This window comes from Prinia subflava, chromosome 6 (assembly GCF_021018805.1).
Source record: "Prinia subflava isolate CZ2003 ecotype Zambia chromosome 6, Cam_Psub_1.2, whole genome shotgun sequence".
NCBI classification, from domain to species: Eukaryota; Metazoa; Chordata; class Aves; order Passeriformes; family Cisticolidae; genus Prinia; species Prinia subflava.
Genome location: NC_086252.1, coordinates 20,331,673 through 20,348,986, shown reverse-complemented (window position 1 = coordinate 20,348,986; position 17,314 = coordinate 20,331,673). Strand labels below are relative to the sequence as shown.

Here is a 17,314-nt window from a genome sequence, read left to right as displayed (position 1 = left end):
GCACATGGTGTGACTCTGGCAGTGTCCTGTGCAGGGCCATGAGTCAGAACAGAAAACATTGAGCAACTCAGCGTACAAACTGCTGCATAACCCTGTCTGGAGCAGTCCTGTAATCACACACTTTACCTGTATCACAGCAGTGTTTCAGGAAGAGTCAATACAGAGGAGCAAGACTGTTTTCCCTGCTTTTCAGTCCTGAATAACTTAAGGTCATCTTTTATATAACAGTTCTTGGTCTTTGTTTTGAGAAGTCCTTCAGTATGGACAAATGAGTCTACATTTATATCTACATCAGCCCACTACAGACAATGCAATTACAGGTGGAAAAGCCAACTGAAGAGTTTCCAATTATTCTGGGAAGTTCTGGCTACGCTTCCTTAGTCACAGTAGGATAAAGAGAAAGCAGAGTGTGCTGTCAGCATAATGAGCCCACAGAAATGGCCCCTGTTGCATTTAGTGACAGACAGACAAACACATATGCACAAACATTAGGAAGAAGTTTGTTTAACTATTCTCCTAGTTACCAGACACTGCAAATACCCCTAATTAACAATGCCCAAAGAGGTACAAAATCATTTTGTATTCCTGACTACTCACAGAGATATCTGGGATCTGAAATTTACGTTCCCTAGTGAAAGCTTTTAAAGTACATATGAAGGACATCTCTAATGACATAAGTGATTAAAGTAAGTTGAAACAGGGATTCAGATTTACTTTTTACCAAAATGCAGTTCTTCCTGCTGCTTTATCAGATACCTAAGGTTATCAGCCATATTCTGCCCAGCTGGGAGAAAAGAGTTATTAACAAAGAAATTCTCACAAAATATTCATCAATAATACTTTGCAAGAAAACTTCCTCAATTTTTAACAATTCTCACAGGAGTCAGGTTAAAATATGATCTGAGCACAAACGGACAGGCTGTTAACTGATTGCTTCCTACAGAGACACTCAAGTTTCTTTAACTGATATCAATACACAGTTTTCACAATTTTCGTAATGGAGGTACAGTAGAAAAAGAAAGAAACCATTTTTTCAGCAAGAGAGTGGCCTAGGCATAGCTGATAACCCAGAATGGGTTTTCATTTTAGCTAAGGAGGCAGCAACCCACTTACGATCCCCAAACAGTATTTTTCAAACTTGTGTCTCAGCTGAGGACACAATTTGCTGCACTTTTGAAATATTGTAGAAGAATGAGGACAGGTTTACTCCCATGGTTTCACCAGGATATATATTTACCAAATAACTACAGCATGCACTCCTTTATTTGATTCATCCAGAAAACTCTAGTTATTATGAGCCCATTTTAAAATCATGCCACAAGAGATATGGGCTCTTGTGTTCAGTGAATGTTTAAATGTAACATTGCTCAACCATCTATTCAACTGCAAACTTCAGAAAACTAAATGCTGACAAATAGTCTGGGGTCATGTCTGTGAAATGCTCCATATGTGCTAGCTGAAAGAGTCTGATGCTAGCTTGCTCTCAAATGTTAACAGCTTTGCAAAAACAATGCCCTCTCTTCTGCAGCAGAAATTTTTCTTGTTCAATCCTCAATAAAAGTAGGTTTTGATTTAGCTCTGAGAGAAACCTCATCTATCATTTAGTTATGACAAAGTGGAAAGAAACCTTTTTCTTTGTTCTAAGGCAATTACATACAGCTAAGAGACAGAAGTGCTGGCCTGAGCTGTGCTGAGGTCAGTGCGCCTGCGAGCCCCGGCGCTGCCTGGTGGCCACACCAAGGCTTCCGCAGGAAAGCGCCGCTCCGGGGGTTTAAGGCAAACATCCAAGGCAGTTATTAAGGCAATAGTTCCACTTCTTTTCAGTCAAAGAGCAAGCAAGTGCCACCTTCCCAACAGGCCTGTCCCTGCTCTGCCGGGTAACTCTTGGGAAGGCCGGGTGGAGGTGCCCGGTGTGGCAGTGGGCACTGGGAGGGAGCCCAGGGCAGGGGCACAGGCAGCCCCCGGTACAGCTGAAGCTGCTCCTCCCTGCCAGGCTTAGGGCAGAGCTTGCAGAAAGCCCTGACCAGGAGAGCCCAATAAACTGGGGCATCTCAGTCCTGACGAACCAACTCAAAAAGAAAAACAAGAAATTGCATGTCTAGGAAATGTTTTTCACATATCTGGGAATAGGTAATTTGCTTGTTGAAGATAAAAGACATTTGTTTGGTTGTGGGGTTTTTTAAGTTACAGTTCTGTAAGAGACATGCAATTTTAAAAGCAACAGCCTGTTAAATTTATCACAACTTTGCAATGGGAATTAGAAACCTGAAGCTTGATTTATGAACAGCTCATGGGGACAAATGCTTCAAAACATAGCTTCACATTAATGACTGTAATGTAAACATGGGAAAAACTGTACTGCAATCTGTTCATGTGTGGACAGGTCAAGGCTCTGGGACCTCCTCAACACGAAGAATATTTCCAGGGAAAAGAAAGAAAAAAACCCACACAGACATAGTGTCAAAGTATCCAACATTTTCCTTGGACATCTGATAATACCTAATCTTTTCCTTAAATAGAAGAGTTGAATCTATGCTATTATATAATCAGCTAAATTCACTAACTACAAAATTTTCTAGCCTCACTGCTGTGGAAAAAATGGGAAAATGATATGAATTCTATCTAGTTTCCAGCCTTAAAAAGAAATACCTCTCCAACAATCACATGTAAAGATACACGACCATTACAATAAATCTAGGTACTGTACAGATATGCCTGAGATATTGTGGAATCCTTCCAGTTACTGACTATTAATAAGAGTTTATAACAATGTATTTTTATATAGCTGTTTCCAGCCTGTAGCATCCCCAGTTTTGATGAAGTTAAAGCCAAGTTCCTCAAGCATCATGACTGATACCTTAATGGGCAGGCTCAAAACTATTTTAGGACTTTTCCCAGTAAATCCAAAAGCTTTAATTGTTTGTATTTTCTTTTTGATGGCCCCAAGAGCATGTGAATTATGGCAAGTAGATTCATTATCCAGTTTGGTGAGTTATCACCACAGACACTGTGATTTCAGGTGTTCTGGTCTTCACGTAATTGCTACTCCTCCTTTATTGACAAAGATTAATTGAGAAAAGCAGTGACACTAGGGTAGGCATTTATATAATCAAGGCCACTGTCAGCTATTCTTGGTGTCATAACTCAGACCACAGTTTCACAGGCATCACTGTGAATGTAAAAGAAACATAATAGTGACATTTAAGAAGGTTAAGACAATAGCAGCAGTACACTTGATTTCAAACACTATTACTTAAATGTAACTTAAGACATGGACTCTGTGAAATTATGCATAATTGTTTCATGAGTAATAAAAATTCTGTATTAAAGCAGTTCTAAGGAGTTTCCTCCTTGACTTTTTTTAAAAACTGAAAGCTTGTTTTCTTTCTTTTTGTCCTAAACTTTCGCTAAATGTAAACAATTTGGTGGTGACATGAGCTAAGGAACACCTTGCTGTGAGATTTCACACCAGAACACAGCACAAAAACCCCCCAGTTGTGGCTATGATAACCCAAAGTGAAATATGCTATTTGCATCAGTTTATACCATAGTGAGATGCAATTGACACATTACTGATGTAACAGGACATGACTGATGCAATCACAAATCACCTATCACAACATGAAGCCACAAAGTGTTTTTAAATTTGCTTCTGAAAAGCATTCATGGGGAAAAATGCACAGATCTGGCCCTTGACATCTCATGGGTAATTTACAAAAAAAAGATAAAGAAAATAATAAGATTTCTGCTTTAAAATAGTCTGCTCTTTCAATTTCTGTTACTAATTTCTTTTCTCTCCCTTTTAGTTAGTGCAAACGATACATGATTAAAAGGCCTCCTACTAAAGACAGCAGCAGAACTCCCATGCACCGGTTCCAGGTAAATCACTTGCAATCTGCATGACAGCAAACAGAACACCTGACTGGCATGTCTCAAGTTGTAGTATTATTTTGAGTTGAGCAAAATCTAGCTCATAATCACTCTAGATTAGTACCTGACCAAGCACCGTTGATTTGCTAAAACTTTAGAAATCCATTGTAGAGACAGTCCCTGGGTCAGCCTGGTCTGTCCTTTCATCTCTCCCCACAGGGAATCAGCTGTGTGACACCACCAGTGACTAAGTGGTCACAGCCATTGTGTGTTTGTGACAGAGAAAGCTGGTTTTAAAATATGACCAAAACAGAAAGAGGGCTACTGAAAATGTAATGATGAGATGTGCCAAATTGGATAAAACCCCATTTCAATGTCAAGTGAATGAGATTTTACAAAATTATACTTTCTCTTTTTTCCCCCCTGGTTATCTCAGAGAAAGCAGGGGGAAAATCAGCATAGAAAATATTTCCTGATCTGCAAAACTTGAAGGGGAATTTATAGCTATAATGCTTCTGATGCAGAAACCAAGCCAGAGAGAAAAGCTGCTCAAACCAACACTGAGATCCCACCTCCACACAATGTCAGCCAAAGAATGGTCCTTCATGCCAAGCTCATATTTCCTAACAAGTAATCTATCCCATTCCCTGCACTCATGGTAAATCTGGTCATTTTGTTAATCCAAATATTCATAGAAATTTTTTTCAACAGTTTCATTGTCTGCAATTGAAAATTTTACTTCACAGCTTAGTAATGGTGGACACTCTTTACTTTTTAACTTGAAGATTATTTGCTGAGAAAAAAAGGTTGCATGATTTGTTCTTAAACATGAGAAAAAAGCAATGAAACTGCCATTTAGTTGTTTTATGTTGGCTGTTTCAGCACTTCTTCAAAATAAAGAGAAAAGCCTTTTTTTATAGCAATAGATTCATTGAAAAATCTCAAAGTGGGAAATTCAGAAAAGTCATTCAGACAGATTTACTTTAATGTAGACAACATTTAACTCTCAAAAGGCTACAATAGCTCTTTAAAGATTAGGAAAGTTTCAGTAACACAGGCACATTTGCTGAAAATTCTACAACTTTCATTTTCCCTATAGAAGCTTTTGCTAAAATTCCCTAAAAGACAGTACATTCCTCCCTTTTGTTCACATTAGGAGGAGGTAGTAAATATTGAAAAATTATTTATAAATACAACATTTATTTCCAGGGATCCATTCTTCAGTTTAATGATGAACTACAAAAAGTAGTAAAAGCTATCTGCAAATCAGCATTCATGAAAAGAGAACTGTTAGTATGAATATGCACTTGTGCAAATACTTGCTTTCACATTCAGGTGCTGCCTGGGGTAAAGCCTATCATCAATATATTTGTGAACAAGAAATTATTCAAAAAATATTTGTCCTCATTGTCTTTGAGGAAGAGAAAGGAAGCCAGCTTCTTTTAATGTATGACAGCTGTGAACCTTCTAAATAGATGAATTTATTTTTCTAAAAAACATGGACCTGAAATGAATGCTTGTACTTTACTCCCTTCAGCCCAAGACTGTCTCTTCTGCATCTGTTACAGCCCTTTTCCATAATGTTATAGAGAAGAAGGTCTTTCTCTGCAGCACTGATTTGGTTTCAGATCCATTAAATCCAGGCAGAATAAGCATTTAGAATATTTAGGAAACTTTAAATTAAGTTCCCAGAAAGGAGGTTGCAATCTTCTGCTAAATCACCTGTGCCATCTGTCCAAAATTTCCTCCAGAAATTACTATGAAAACATACAGCATAGAACATAACAGATCCCCCAATTTCCATGTAGATGTGTTCTTAATGTTCAGTATAATTATCTTCTCAACAAGATTTGGTAATAATCACAGACTTTTCCTTAGGTAATTTAAGGATTTCATAAATGGTGAAGACATTTCAGCATCTTGGTCTATATACAGATGAGAGCCATGATCATAGAAAACTTACAAAAATGTCTCTTCAGGGAACATGAGTAGAGTTTGCTACATTTACTAAACAATGTAGCAACTTCACTCCCTCTTTTTTCCAGGGAAAGGAAAAGGTACATTTTGGCAGAGATGCTCAGTGTTAATTTGACTCGGTTGTGCTCTGCCTAACAGACTCCTGGGTGTCAGGATGAACAGCTGGGATCTCCCTTGGCTTCTCACCTGGGTCATCCCCAGGACTCGGCATCCTGACTGCCTGCACCCAGCACCCTCAGCAGCAATGACACAACACGATTCCAACTGTGACAACCAGCCAGGCTTCGGGAGCTGTGCCTTCTATCATGGGCAGCCACTGTGATCTAGACACATTAATGCAACTGCACTTACATAGGACAGGCTTTCTTGAAAGAAAGATCAACAGCCTCTCAGCAGAGACAGCAGTGTTCCAAAATATTGGCAAAATATTGCCACTGACGAGTAACGTTTGCTGAACTCATTTGGCATCTGCCTGGAAATTGCCCATGAACAGTTAACAAGATTCTCCAAAGTGCTCATTATCTGGGGGATTATTCTTGTTGTGCAGTCAGCTCATAAAAGGTTTGCTGCAAATACAGTGCTCATCAAGACAGTTCCTTACAGGAGTTACCCAGTACAGCTTTCCGTGCTCCGGCCGGCTGGTTTCTCTGGCGTGCACAGCATGAGCTGTGAATCGTGCAATTAAATGCACAACTCCGTGGCACAGTACAGAAACACCATGCTAAACATTTGCTTTTTGCAATTGTCTATCCTCAATGCTTGAGCATTTTATTACTTGCAGTATGATTACCAGGTTAGAAAAAGGGGCAGACTGAATTAAAACAATTTTAAAAACAAGGGTGCAAGTGCTTAAATATTGTTACTGCCTTGCTAGAATGCTTTCTTTCACTCCAAAGAAGAAAGGAAAGGAGGTGACACCTTCCTTTGCCTGTGTAATTGTCCCCAAATGTGATATAGTCTATTCCAACAGACAAAATCCAAAGCAGATAAAAGCTTTCCACTCTCTCTGTGACATCCCATATCCTCCTGGTTAGAAGGTCTTCAAAATTCAACACAAAATTTAAGAAAATCATGGCATAATGAAAAAAAAAGTCATCCTTAGAGTGATATACTGAATCCATCATTAGGACTAAAATACAATATATAAATGAATTTGCTACACACTTAAATATTGAAGGCAACTTTTGAAATATTTACTATTGATGAGGTTAAAAATATTCTGAACAACTTCTGGGCAAAGTGCTAAAGGATGTACAGTAACGTGGGCATTGCAGTGCTTTTGGTCATTATTCTGATGACAGCGATCTTAGTTCACATATTTTATTCCTCCTTTTTTCCAAATGAGTAATTAACACAAAATTTTTAAATAACTATAGTTTGAATACATTCATTTTACACTCTTATTTCATTCCTTATACTTCATATCCTTGATATACAAGTCCCACAAGGCTGTAAATTTGTTTCAGGTTCACAAACACATGACAACAAAAAGGTTTCCTGTCACAGACTTTGATACTGTGAATAATTTTGCAAAATTCCTAGAATCATTCCTGTGTTGCAGCTGAGCCAGAGTTAGGTGCTTGTTTAGGATCTTGATTAATTAGCATCATCTTTAACAATAGAATTTGGCAATCTCTGAAATTCTTGACTGCTAAAACATCCCAAAGTAAGTATTTCACTGCTTAGTTCATATTTCCCTGCCTAATCAAGCTATGTATTTTCATGCTCGTGCAAGCTACACGTTATTGAAATTACTGGACAGCACCAATGTTACCAGGAATAACCTGTAGGACTATTTGCCTTGGGGCCAAAAAAATACACAACATAGCTACTTATCCAGCCCCTCTGTGATATTACAAAGAAGCAGCGAGATCAGTCCTGAAGGAAAAACAATCTCACCTAAATTACAGACCAAGACTTCTCAGCTAATTTGGTATTGCATTTGCACTATTCACCAATTTTGCTTATGCTCTTTTCTTTCAAATCTCTTCCTCTTGTATAGCACAAAGGTCAAGTAGAGAAGGAATATAAACTGTAATTTTAACATATTCACCTCAGAAGATCTGGAATAGGAAGGAGCTCTCATTTTGGTCTTCCCCTCAATCTTCCTAAAAAATAAGTAAATTTAAAATTTCATTCATAAGGAAAGCTACAGCCTGCTCACTCTTAACCACTTCACTTGCACTTTGCTCAAAAATTCTACAGGGTTGGTGTAAAACACTCCAAACCAAAGCACACCATCTCAACTAGTTTTTCTTTTTAAAAGGCAAAGTAAACAAAACCCCACCACCAAATACACAACAGAAAAAGATAAATTTGTTTCAAGAGACAGCAATCCAAGGGCCAATATAAGAAGCATTCATCCCACAAAACTACATATAGATTTCATAACTGAGAGAACAGCTCAGAATCTTTCTTCAAAATGGAGTAGGGCTTTTATTGCTTCTAATCCTTTCAGAGTACACGAGATTGGATATCACAGCCATGACACTGCTGGACAGAAAAGCTATTTTATGTAATTTTGCAGTTTGTAAGAGGCATTGGTTACAATTTTCCTTTCCCTCAGGTATCTGCACAGTGCTCATGGTAACTAATGCACCTGCCCTTATGAAAGAAAAGATGTAGAACATCATACACTTTTAGATAGTGCAATATATAGTTTCCTTAAAAATACATCATATGCAGAATATTACACTTTGTGAGATCTTAATGCTGGAGGTCCATTAAACACAGTGACCTATGTATCTCTCGCTCTACAGCTCCAATCCATGACTGCTGTGTCCTTTCTTTAGTAATGCAGTTTTCTAGACTTTACACTCTGGTCTCTTCATTACATTATGGCTTTTTGCACTTGGTGGTTTTGCTCACTGGCATTTCCAGTGGGAGCATTAGCAGACCTTCACAGCGAAGCCAGAAACAAAACCAATCTACCATATCAGAGATGGGTTTTGCCTTTCTCAGAACTGTATCACAGCAGGCTGTTAAAGCAGGATACATCCCCTCTCTGGACATCACAGTAGCACCTGTGCATGTATATATTTATCACAACCACATTTATTTACAAGGATGGATATGAGTCTGCCCTGCCAAGATCATTGTGTTCTGCAGCCCTGTGGAGCAATTAAAGTTCTCACTTAAATGCACTGCTCCTAAACACTTGCTGGTACTGCTTGGTGGGAAAAGACTGCCAACCCTGAGCCCTGTGACAAGCAATGAAGGAGATCACAGCCCACCTCTACCTCATTGAATTGTCCCAGTTATAGGGCAAAACCAATTTAAAGTGATGAAGCTCTGAAGCCAAAAAATTCACATTACTCTATTTTGTGAAAGGGAAGAGCAGCATGCAAGTTCCTGTCATTAAATAATTAAAAGTGCGTGTAATAAGGACAGTACTAGCTGTAAGAATTTATAAGGAGATTACAGTCTGTACGGATTTAGCAAATGTTCAGGTTGTTTCTCTGTTGATCCTAAACCTCAGTGTGAAGTCATGGCACAGGGTGTACCTAACAGTCCTTTCATTCCAATGGCTGCCTAGAGGGTGGTCTGACTGCAATGTGTCAGTGGTGTGAAATCAGAGAAGATGTTTCTAAGACAAGGCTTCTATCTTTCTAGCTGAATACACATTTTGTTCTAGCCAAAGTAAATGTTAAATATTTCCAAGACTCTTGCAAAAAGCTCCCCAGTTGCATGCTTCTACTATCCTTCAGCTCTGAAGTAACACAACAGTAAAACTCAGGCAGGTGGGGCCTACAGGCACTCCCCAGCTACTGATTTGCTTTGGAGGAGTCAGCACTGAGCTGGCAGGCTTGGGGCAGCTGTCTCATTTCCACAAAATGATGATAAATAGAACTGGTTCCCAGCAAAATTGCCAAAAGCAATGGAAGGTTCAGGGCTGGCACATCTCCTTGATCCAGGAAAGTCTCAAAACTACCTGATGCTGGAGGCAAGACTGGAACAGCCCAGGATAGGGCTGCCAGTGCCAGAACCCTGTCCAGGCAGGAAACTCTGCACACCAGCCAGTGAAGTATCACCAGTACTAAGCCACCATCGTGATTTATCTTACATGCTTCACAAATTATATTTGCTCATGGAAAGATTGGTTTGGGGGGAGAGGAGAAGGAAGCCAACAAGAATAACTTGTGTTAATTTATTTTTAGACTTTTATGGAGTCTACTCAAGTGCTGATCTTTATATGGGTAAGACAACATACATATATCTCTCTCTTCTGTACCTTTCCCAAGCAGTTCCATTCTGTCTGATTTCCACCAGAGCAAGTTCTTGTTAGCGGGACACATATTAACATTTAGACCAAATTAGATTTATAAGTGTTTGTGTGCATAGCTGCCACAGATGCTGTCAATCCTAGAACAATGGACACTATTTTTCATTCTTTAAATAATTTTAAAATGTTCTGCAGCACATTTTGAAAGATTGGCCAGAAGAAATGCTAAGAAGCAAAAAAATGCTACACATCATAAAATTATATTCATATACTTTAAAAATTATCTAAATGTTCAACATGCTGTGCCTGCTTATCTTCTTTTATATAAAACCATCTGTGAGAAACTACCAATCATAAAGGTGTTACCTCAGTTACACTGCCCTATTCCAGTACACTATATTGTATTTTGGTATCTCATAATGAAAAAAGGAATATCTGAGAAGCACATTAAGACACTTAGCTTGTTAATGGCCAACCATATATAAGCTCATTTTTCATGCCCTAGGTTTTTATGGTATCGCAATGGAAAATTTTTCTTCATATTTTTCAGAAATAACAGAAAATTCCACAAAATGGAAGCTGCTGCTAGTAAAAGAAGAAAAGCTGAGTATCATCAGGGTTAATAGCTCCTATTTGAGATCCATGAATGATTACAGAGTTGCTTTCCTGTATCGAACTTTCAAGTTTCATTAGTAATATGCTGCCTCTCCAGGACACAGGTGCACTCACACTACAAAGGCTATTGGTTCATCACACGGAATAGAAGAGCTAGAGGAACAATGGCTTCAAAGGTCTCATGTTTATATATTTTGACAGTAGTTTGTTGGGCAAGCGCTCTCTGGTACTTAAGTATAACTCGTCCTACTTCTTCCTACACGGGCCACAGACAGGTCAGCAGCATATCCATAGCCAGAAAAAATGTTTCCTTTGGCAACATAAGAACTCGACCTATAAATCCACATTCCTTTGACTTCCTTATCAACGAACCCAACAAATGTGAGAAGAACGCCCCGTTCTTGGTCATTCTTATCAGTACAACTCACAAAGAGTTTGACGCGAGGCAAGCCATTCGAGAAACGTGGGGAGATGAAAACAATTTTAAAGGAATTAAAATCGCCACACTATTTCTTCTTGGGAAAAATGCAGATCCTGTGTTAAATCAAATGGTAGAGCAAGAAAGCCAAATTTTTCATGACATTATTGTGGAAGATTTTATCGACTCTTACCATAACCTCACTCTGAAAACGTTGATGGGGATGAGGTGGGTAGCAACATTTTGTTCAAAAGCAAAGTACGTTATGAAGACAGACAGTGATATTTTTGTAAATATGGACAATCTTATTTATAAGCTGCTCAAACCTAACACCAAGCCAAGGAGAAGGTACTTCACAGGTTATGTTATAAACGGAGGACCAATCAGAGATGTTCGCAGTAAGTGGTACATGCCCAGAGATTTGTATCCCGACAGCAATTACCCACCCTTCTGTTCAGGCACTGGCTACATTTTTTCAGCTGATGTAGCAGAACTGATTTACAAAACCTCCCTTCATACCAGACTTCTTCATCTAGAAGATGTGTACGTTGGACTCTGCCTTCGGAAGCTGGGCATTCACCCCTTCCAAAACAGTGGCTTCAATCACTGGAAAATGGCCTACAGCTTGTGCAGGTACCGCAGGGTGATCACGGTGCACCAGATAACACCAGAAGAAATGCACAGAATTTGGAATGACATGTCCAGCAAGAAACATCTTAGATGTTAAGATTTTTACAGCTGTAAATACCTTTTTTTAGATTTCGGTTGAGTTTGGTTATTTTTTGACAAAGTGATCTGCTTATTTACAGGTTAAACTGTGGAATATTAACTGTGAGAGGATTTTTAATGACTGATTTTTCATTCTCGCTTTGACTACTGGTTTACAAACTTCAGGCTCTTTTTCATAAGGACATTATGCCAACTGAAAGGATATAGAGTCAAATCTCAGATTTTGTATATTATCATCTATTGCACATATCCATTCTTGCATCTGTGTGTAAAAGGACAGTAATAAACTATTATGAGCTGCTTAACAATTCAAACCCCAGCCTCTAAGATTAGACCAGGATCTAATAAATGAAGAATTACAAACACACTTTTATTCTTCTTTTGACACCCTACAATCATCTCTATTTAGAGCCTTGTTAATAAATTAAGCAGCATACATTTGCACTGAACTTATATACCTACTTTGACATGTGTATTTTATAATATGTGTGCAATTCCCAAATAGCTTACTAACGGTGTAACAACAGAATTTAGACAGGTAAGAACATCAAAGTTTCATTGGCCTTAGAAACAAACTCACACACTGAAATATACTTTCATCCACCAAATGGTATTTCTTTAACTTATTTCAGAATAACCCATTTCTTTACACTTCCTAAAATAGCCCATAAAATATGTAACACAATTTAAAAATTAAGTAGAATTTGTAGGTGAAATAAGAGGGGAGCTGTATGAAAAATATCTTTAAAATATATGAGAAAAGCATGAATATCTTAACTTTCAATTTCAAAGCAAGGCAATGTCTCTCATTAGTATCAATGGATTCTCCATTCAACATCTTGAATAGCAATATGTAATCATACTGAATGTGAAAAGTGTCAATAAGCAGCACATTTCTTCAACATCAGTCAGTGCACGTTTTCCCTAAAAACAAGTAACACAAAAGCAGCTTTTTAAGGGGAAGCTTTACTTTTTGCTGCTGTACATATAGGAACAAGAGTCTAACTGATTTTTAATGGTGTAGAAAAGAGGAATTTGGTCCAATAAAAGAATGCAATCAATTTTCTGTTGATTGGACAACAGGGTATATAATTATGTACAAATTTCACAGCAAAACAGAGGGCTTTTAAAGAAAAACCTATTAAAACTTCCCAAATCCTAGCCTTTTTAAAAATCTTTTAAAATTCTCAGTTTACTCATCGTAGTCAATATGCACTGAGGTCCCACTCAGAAGATCTCCTGGACATGCAACAGAAATCAAGTACAAAAGATTTATTCAAGTTTCATAACATGCTTATATGTATTTTGAATATGAATGTTCATGAAATGTCATGAAAACTCTTTGATAAATTCAGGCCAACTCTATTCAGTATCACCTGATAACAAAGAGGTAAATATGATATTGCTCAGCAAATAACTTGGAATGAAGATCTCACACACAAGTTACAAAAAACCAAAACTCACCAGATCTATTATCAGCTGTAGATTACTCACACCGTCCTCAGCACACACAAAGTCTCATTCATTGCAGCTGGCATTATGTGTAACATATGCAAAACTGTTTATTCTGTATGTTAATCAGAATGTCTGTAAAGTTGTCAGAAATTAACTGAAGAAAAATTTAAAGGGAAACTTTGGCCTGATTTTGCCATAGAGGTACACAGCACTTCACAGCAGAGGAATGAAGATGCTACCCTAAAAGGTTTGCAGTTCCATGGCAAATTGTTAGTCTTGTTCACAGATGCAGCACTATCATTTCAAAAGAAACTACTTGTAAATAAGGTAAAGTGTTCCTGGCTTTTAAGTCACTAGCAGGAGCCATCTCATGCAAATCTGTGTCAGATCTAAAGATGAAGCTACACAACAGGCAGCCTAGGGGTTACTGTTAACAGGAGCTTGTGTGCCCTTCATAAATAAAAATAACTCAAACCAAAACTGCAGTCATTTTTATAAAAACACTAAATCTCTTGCAGCATAATTAAGAGTTACCCTTCCCTTGTTGATCTAGTCCTTGTTAAAGCTGCTCTGCCCTATCAAATCCAGACTTCCAAGGTACAACTGATTGCATAAGTGAATACATAACACAGTGATTCGGTGAAGTTCAGATTTCCTTACCCAAGTCCCATAATATTCTTGTTTATGAATGGAAATGAGGGTGGGATTTATCCCCAGCCCTTAGGTAAATCAGACAGCACAGATGCCATCCTTCCCAGAACATATTTTGTAAAAATTTGAACCCGCAGGCTGCAATCACTTCTGCTATCCCTCTGCACTGTGCAGTAATTTGGGGGTTCTGAACCACAACCGGATTTGGTTGCCTTATTTCTGCTGATGCTTCTGTGGCCTTGGGTTAGTAACCAGGAGGACAGCAGGGCTCCCAATCCAGATACCTCAGGGCTCAAGTAGCATGGTAGCCTTGAACTTCTAGTACAAGTAGACTGCATTAACAATTGCAAGGTACATCTTGAAAATAGTATCTGAAAAAGTGTATTCCCTGTCATTTATAAATAGACCTTCAACAGAAATGTAAATGTTCATCTTGAAACTGATGTACATATTTCTAAGGCATTTTCTGCTGTATTCAGCTGTATATATGTGCCAGTCTGCTTGCTATGTAGCATTCTGTTATGCATGGAGCTGAGTGAGGCATTATATTTGTCCAGTGTTTCAAGAGCCTTAAGCATGTGTGCCCTAACTTTTGAATGTACAAGATAATTTTTCTTTTGCTGTCAAGTAAGTTTAAAACAACACAACAAAAATCCTAATTTTCTACTTCTAATAATTTTCTGGTATTATATTCCATTAACTTGTTACACTTAGATTTCTTGTTTTCACTTTGCTCAGAAATGTCACTATTGGAACCTGCATATGGAAAGGTAGCAATACATCTACTCATAGGGACAGTTTTCCCTTCAACTTAGTAGTATTTGTGCCATGTGGGACACTGTTAAGAAACAAATGTTTCCAATAGACTTCCTTTGATCAAAAAAATATTTACATTACCTAAAGGTCATTTTGTTTCATTGGGCATGGGACAAATGACGACATGGTTAAACATGCTGGCTTCTAGTCACTTCAAAAGTGTGACTGTAATCATATTTTGATTCCAAAATGCATCTAGAAAAAGCACATTAAGCAAAGCAGCTTGGGGGGGGAGTGCCTCTCTTTAGGAGGATTTTTTTCACAAAAGCATTTTTTCTTTTTATTCTGCTGAAACTCTGAGAGTAAACAGAAGCCTCAAGGTTCATTTTCCACATTTTCTAATAATAATGTTAAGTATCAATTTTGATTCTTCGAGTTTTTTTGTCATTTTTAATGTAGATGGCAATGGCAATTTGTAAATGAAGAGTGTAATTAACTAGAAAAGCTTGTCAACAGTAACCGAAATCTAGGTGTATCATTATATATGACTGGTTGTACTTATGTATTTATTTGTCCAAATTGTATATATTGTTTTATCTATAGTGTCTGTAGGAGTGCTTTCTTTTAGATTAATGTATTATTTACAGTTTTGTGGGATTGCCAGCAAAGCTGCTAATCAAGATACTATTTTTTTGTATCAATGTCAAATAATAAAAAAAAAGTGAAAAATGGAGGGTGTCCTGTAGGTTTTCTTCTTAATTTCTTTCTAGAAATGTAAATTCTGTTACCTGAAAACACAGTGTCAGTGAATCGGCTCCTTTGCCATGAGGAAGAATATTGTGCTGTAAAAGCAGCTTTTTAAAAATAACTGAAAAAAACAAACAAAACAAAACAAAACAAAACACTGCTTTTGTTCCTTATTTTTGCAGCAACTTCATCAAGCTGATGTCCACCCAGGTCAGATGTACTACTGCATCTGAAGCTTCTGAACTTCAATGCAGCCCTGGCAGTATCTGCCAAGGGAGCAGATGGGTTCATCCTCTGCTCTGCTCTGTTCAGCTGCTTTGGCATCCCCAGGCAGTGAGACCCAGGTTTGGCCATTCTAAGGTGGCAAAGCCTTTTGACACCCTCAGCATGGCTCTTCTGCTACTTGCATGGTGTCTTAGCATGTGGGCTTGCAGCCACCAAAAGCTACACACAGGGAAAAGAGCAATGTCCCGAAACTCACATCTCATAAAACCACAACCAAGTTGTTTGAAGCTGCTGTGTGATCACCCAGGTCACCCATACAGAGGGAAGGGGTTTTCCCTGGTCTCTCATAGACACACAGTGACCATGACAGAGCCTTCTGCTTCCCCCCTACCCTGCAAGCACCAGAAAATAAATGAAGAATCATAGCCTCAGTACACTCAGATTACCCAGTAAGTCTCACATAGCCTTTGTCTCCAAACACAAATATCTTAAGATACTGTTCTGTCTCTCAGGGAGGCCTGGGCAACTCTAGGGTCCTGATATCAAAATAAAAGGAAAAAAACCAAACTAACACAAAAGTTGGAAGAAGTCCCTTGTCATGTAAGAACATCAGAAAAAAATCCTCTCTCCCCATTTTCCCCTTTGCAGTTTCCTACATAGAACTAAGTGTCTAACCTCTTTTCCACTGGCTTTAGAGCTCAATATCCAATACACATTCATGAAATGGAGGGGAAAATAACCCCATCCCTGAGAAGAAAGGTAGCTTTTGCAAACCAAAGTGTATTTCCTTGGGTCTCCTGTTCCAGAAGTAGTTGAAGCCTGCAAAGGAGTCCTCAGGCATCCCAGGAGTGTCTGCAGCAACACAGCAACCTTACAAATCAGATGCTTTAAGCCAACCAAGAGTTTCACATACAGTAAAAGCCCTCCAATCGTTTTCATCTCTCTTGCTTTCACCAAAGCAGCCTGAGTCTAATTGCAACACTTACATGGTGTTTAATTAATAGACAGCTTGGAGATATGCAGATATTAGCACTTGTAGGGTAGATTTCATGTAGCTTGATTATCTCAATTACCAGCATTCTATTTTCTCATTTACTTAATTGATTCTCATAGATTTTCCAGAGAAATTTGCACTGCCCTAAGTGAAAGTAGTATGTAGAAAACCTTCTTAAAAGTGCTGACACTGGCCTATTACAGCAGTGATGCATCAAAAAAAGGAGATCTATATGACATGGAACATTGTACTGAATAGCATCTGCTTCCTTTTCTCCTGTTAAAAATACAAATTTATGAAGTGGAAGAAGAGGAGTCATCTGGGGAGAAAAAAAAAAGAAAGCATGTACCTTATTTATTCACCCACACCCGCAATTAAGTTGTGTCAAGTATCTCCTCTGATGACTTGCCAAACACAAGAAAAAAATCCATTTTTCTGCTAGGTCTGCATATTAGCTGCATCTACATTATATCTCTGCCTCGCCTGACAGAGCCAAGAGCAAGAGGTATTTATTTGTCATGCAAGATTTATCCTTGAGCACTTACTCTGCAAAGACAGCGTTACATAACAAGCTGGACAGAATTAAGTGCAGTGGTTTTGTAATGCAGACAACTTTTATTTGGGGGAAGCAAACACCCCAAACCCGAGGTGTGCT

General features: G+C 38.3%; 1 protein-coding gene across 3 annotated transcripts in view; it reads left to right on the top strand.

The window, feature by feature from the left end:
• The window catches only part of B3GALT1 (beta-1,3-galactosyltransferase 1), a 180,014-nt gene extending 164,591 nt beyond the window's left edge, over window positions 1–15,423 (top strand). For all 3 annotated transcript variants that reach the window (XM_063400571.1, XM_063400569.1, XM_063400570.1), the window contains 3 exons: window positions 3,807–3,879; window positions 10,005–10,043; window positions 10,620–15,423. In XM_063400571.1, the coding sequence (XP_063256641.1) occupies window positions 10,849–11,829 (981 nt within the window). In that variant the 5' untranslated portion in view covers window positions 3,807–3,879; window positions 10,005–10,043; window positions 10,620–10,848 and the 3' untranslated portion in view covers window positions 11,830–15,423. The remainder of the gene's footprint in view (window positions 1–3,806; window positions 3,880–10,004; window positions 10,044–10,619) is intronic.
• Window positions 15,424–17,314: the final 1,891 nt, after the last annotated feature.